General features: G+C 47.4%; 1 protein-coding gene across 1 annotated transcript in view; it reads left to right on the forward strand.

Moving 5' to 3' along the window:
* Nucleotides 1–4498, forward strand: part of CHD2 (chromodomain helicase DNA binding protein 2) — a gene marked incomplete at its 5' end in the record, with an annotated part of 38825 nt that overhangs the window by 8915 nt on the left and 25412 nt on the right. The window contains 5 exon segments of the mRNA XM_010150183.1: nucleotides 577–638; nucleotides 1921–2043; nucleotides 2348–2497; nucleotides 3350–3483; nucleotides 4122–4347. Of these exon segments, the coding sequence (XP_010148485.1) occupies nucleotides 577–638; nucleotides 1921–2043; nucleotides 2348–2497; nucleotides 3350–3483; nucleotides 4122–4347 (695 nt within the window).

Here is a 4498-nt window from a genome sequence, read left to right on the forward strand (position 1 = left end):
TACATCCAGTCACTGCTCTCCCAGTTAAAAGCCTCGCAAACTGGCTGAGCCGTAGCCCTGCTGCAGGCCCTGGAAGTGCTGTCCAGAAAGCACAAAGTCATGCTGCGGCCTGATCCTTGAGCATCGCATGGGAGCGATGCTCGCCTTGCCCCATAGGCAGGGTAGCAGCAGCCGAGCTGCCCGCTTGCTCTCTGGGGCCTCCAGTGCCGGGCAGTGCGAGGTTTGGCGGGCTAAATTCACCCTGTGATTTTGTCATCCGTGGGGTGTTGCCTGCATTGCCAGTCTGCCTGGCCACTGCTCCGTCTGCCAGGCATCGGAGGTGGGTGCTGAGGGAGGGGTAGGTGGGTCGCACCTTGCGCACCCTGAGCTCAGGGATGCCACAACAGTTGTAGAGCTCTCCAGGCTTTCTGTGGAGCTAACCTCCTCCACGCTGAGAGCACAGCAGCCCGAGCCCTGCGCTGAGCGCAGTCGGGCCCTGCCCGAGCTCAGACCGCGTGCACGTGTTTTCGGTTGCGTCCTCGAGGAGGCGGTCCAGAGCGAAGCCTACAACCTGATTTTCTTTCTTTTCAATTGAAGGCAAGTAGTGAATCTGAAAATGAGAGCCCAAAAAGAAGAGGCCAGAAGCAAATGAAAAGAACGTAAGTTTTTAGGAAAAGGGTTTGGAACGGTGGTGCTTTGTCTTGGTTTAGTTTTCAGCATAGCAGCATTGGATTGTTTGGGAGAACTTGTAAAATAAGTTACTTAATATCTCCAGTAATAAAACTTTGGATGACTAAAATTGAAGTTGCTTAAGGCTCTCGAAATGGAGGCAATTTCCCATTTCATTTGTTTGTTTTCCCACTTTGCCTGTGACAGAATCGGAACAAGTCAGGTTTACTTCCTGTTAGCCTTTTGCTTCTCCATCAGGTTACTCACTCTCCTTCAGAGGTACTTAAAACAGTTTAATTCCAGCTCCTCCCCCCTTTTTAATAGAGAATAAAATGCCAAATTATCCTCCTTTAACTTTCATAACCCTCTGCTACAGTAAAAGACCTGCCATAACGGGTATTTGAAGTGTCTGATCACCGTAACAGTCAGATTCTGCTGCCTTTTTCCATCTAATAAACACCACCTGGTTTTACTAAACACTAAAGTGAATGGAAGGGAGGTATAAGCTGCCTGCTGGAGGAAACTTAAACACAGGCACGTGATCCAGCTCTTTTTCTCCTGCCCTTGTGTCTTTTGCCAGTGCAGAAGAGGAAGGAAGGTAGTAAAGCGCAGGGGGGGCTGTGGTAGTACGGACCTCTCCTGGGCAAGGGCAGTAATCTGTGTGGAGTCCCCACCTACCCCTTGGAGAGAGGAGAGACTCCCTCAAAGGGCATTTCGGAGCTGGAGCTTTGCTCTGGGTTGCCCACAGAGAACCTGCTTCCTCCCACTAATGGTACGGCATGATTTGCCTTCACACTTGGAAACTTTAATTGCCTGAATTTAGATGGCAGGAGACTTCTTGTTCCGTTTTCTGGGCTACAAGGAAATCATGTAACTGTAACGTTGTGGCTCGTACTCCGTCAGTGAAAGTGAGCAGTTCTCCTAGTTTTCCAGCTCCTTTCAGAAATGCAGAAGTGAGAAATAAACGAACTGAAGCACTTGCCCACCCGGTGGTACAGACCTGCCACAAGCACTGTTGTTTGTGTGAAGAGCCACTCTCGATCCAGATAGACTTGCCCCTACGTGAACTAAAACCTAGGTGAGGGAGGGGGGCCTCTTCCCAAAAGCAGAGAATCGTGCCATAAAGTCGTCCTTGCGTTGCACTGAACAACCAAGAGTGCAGTTTTGGGCTTTTTCTTGTAATTACGGCCTGTTAGCATTAAGCTCAATGACTGAGCCAAGAATTTGTGTGGAAATATGATTGCCCTTCGTGACCTGCGTTTCTGACCATAGAAATAAATGGAAAAGAGAAGTCTCTGGTGAAGAGGAGGATGAAGATGGAGGGGAGCAAGGCACCAGTGGCGAGAGTGAGCCTGAACCGAAGAAAATTAAAGCAAGGAGACCTGTCCAGAGGAGGTAAGGCGTGGCTGGTTCAGTCTGTCTTTTCTGCCTGGGCTGGGTGCAGAGGTAATCTCCATTTGTCACTGAAGAATGTGTTGTTTTCTGCTATATCACCCCTGTTTACAACCAGTAAACCCAGGACCTAGTTATTCTTTTACCTACCCGTTTCATGCTCCACCAAGTGATGCAGTGATTTCCATGGTAGTTCGAACTCTGTAGGAGTTTAACATTTGAGATTCATGCTTTCTTAAAGACTTACCAGAATGCATGTTTACGTAAAACACGTGGTATTACGGCTTTCTATTAATTCTTATTTTAGAACTGTGGCCAAAACTGGTGTTAAAAAGGCTCACAAACCCCAGCGTGGGAAGAAGAGAAAGAAACCAGACTCATCTGACGATGATGATGATGACGAAGATGATGAGACCCCCAAAAGACAAACTCGACGAAGAGCAGCCAAAAACGTCAGGTACCCGGAAGTGTGGGGTTGCCTGATGACGCGGGCAGGCTGGGGAGACGGGGCACCAGAGGGCCCTGGCTGCACGTGTGAGCTGGCAGAGACCCTGCTCTGCCCTGCAGATGCGCCTGGGCCGAGATGTGGTTCTTGTGACAGGTTCACGCTGCCAACATGGAACTTTTCTTTGCTGCTTTTGCCATCTGCAGAGGAGGGAATATTTACTAGTCCCTCAGAGAAATGTGAAGAGGTCTGCATGATGTTTCAGATGAGATTAAGAATTGCAAATAATAGATTAAAATGAGCTGTGCTAGTTGCACCAGTTGTCTGAGAGAGGCTGATAAGTCATGCCGTGGGGCAGATCGTTGAGCTGTAGAGCGTTATGCAATCCCCTTGTACCTTCTCACCTTTTGGCGGCCCTAATAGGGGACTTAGAAAGAGCCACCCGAAGAATACGTTTTGGTGGTTAAATGCTCATCAAAGGTGAGAAGTGCGGTTCCTGGGGCAGTGTAGGCACCCATACAACCTTTGGATGCTCTGTGACCTCTATTGTTAAACATAAAATAATCTTTCACCAGGCAGAGGAGGTGTTCTCTGCTGATGGTTTTGCTGCTGCAGGGATTTTTTCACCTCCTCATGAAGCATCTGTGTTGGCCATGGTCAGAGAAAGTATTAATCTGATGAGGTGTAGCTCTGAGTGTCTCAGGGAAAAATACTGAACGGCTAACTTGAAAAATGCATGTGCTGAACATGCACTGAGCCCCAGGATGAATGCTGGGGAGTCTCGCCTCAAGTCCATGCCATCCTCTGTTTCTGGACTGGGAAGAGTCAAGGGATTTTCATCAGTTCGGTTTTGATCTTCTTCAGTTACAAAGAAGATGATGATTTTGAGACGGATTCTGATGACCTGATAGAGATGACTGGAGAAGGAGCTGATGAACAACAAGACAACAGTGAAACTATTGAGAAAGTCTTGGACATCAGGCTTGGAAAAAAAGGAGGTGCGTAGTTCTGGAAAAAGCCTTTATTTCTGATGTCAGTCATGCACTCACAGTGTGCCTTGAGCTGGTGCAATGCTTTTGCATCTTCACAGTGGGGCCAAAGATTGTTACAGTGCTCTTCACCCTTTCTTCTGTGCCTCTTACTTAGGTCTTCTAGCAGCTTTTGTAAAATCTAGTCTTGAAAAACCTAAAATGTCAAGTTTATGTGCTTGGCAGCTTTCATTTAGCATGTGTTCATTTTAAAGGTGCGTTCATTGTTCTGCAGTTCTTGCTTTTCTGTTCTTCAAAATACAAAATAGATCTTGGAGTAGAGTCAGTTTTCATGGCTCTGTTGACAAGGCCATAATGAAAACAAAGCCAGTGTTTTGTCCTCGTGGCCTTACCAAAGTGTAAAACTGGATGGTCACAAACATTTTCAAGAGACCTCTGAACTATATTTAAAGAAAAAGCATTTATGGTAGATGTAAAAAGATTCTGTTGAATGGAAAACTTGTGTGTCTTACTGGGTTGCAGAATCTGTAGGATACTCTCTGTGCTGTCACAGAAGATGTATTAGAAGAATAACTTCCCTCTAGTGCAGTTTATGTCCCGTGCTCGATACCAGAGGTGCTGACTGCAGACTGTGGTTTCTTCTGCAGCCACCGGGGCTTCCACCACCGTGTATGCCACCGAAGCCAATGGCAACCCAAGCGCTGACTTTGATCCCGAAAAGGACGAGGGAGAAGTTCAGTACCTGATCAAATGGAAAGGCTGGTCGTACATCCATAGCACGTGGGAGAGTGAAGAGTCCCTGCAGCAGCAGAAAGTGAAGGGCCTGAAAAAGCTAGAAAACTTCAAGAAAAAAGAGGAGGAGATCAAGCAATGGTACGTTTCACTCCAGCCAGTGATTTGGCCTTGGGTGTGTCTTTTTTAGCCAGAGGTGTGCAGAGGCAGGACTGAAGAGATTGGATTTCTTCTTGCAAAGCCTGTTTTGACCCCAGCAACTGGGTTTGGAGCACAACACTCGCGTCTCTCT

This window comes from Eurypyga helias, unplaced genomic scaffold, assembly GCF_000690775.1.
Source record: "Eurypyga helias isolate BGI_N326 unplaced genomic scaffold, ASM69077v1 scaffold14184, whole genome shotgun sequence".
In the NCBI taxonomy this organism is placed as follows: domain Eukaryota; kingdom Metazoa; phylum Chordata; class Aves; order Eurypygiformes; family Eurypygidae; genus Eurypyga; species Eurypyga helias.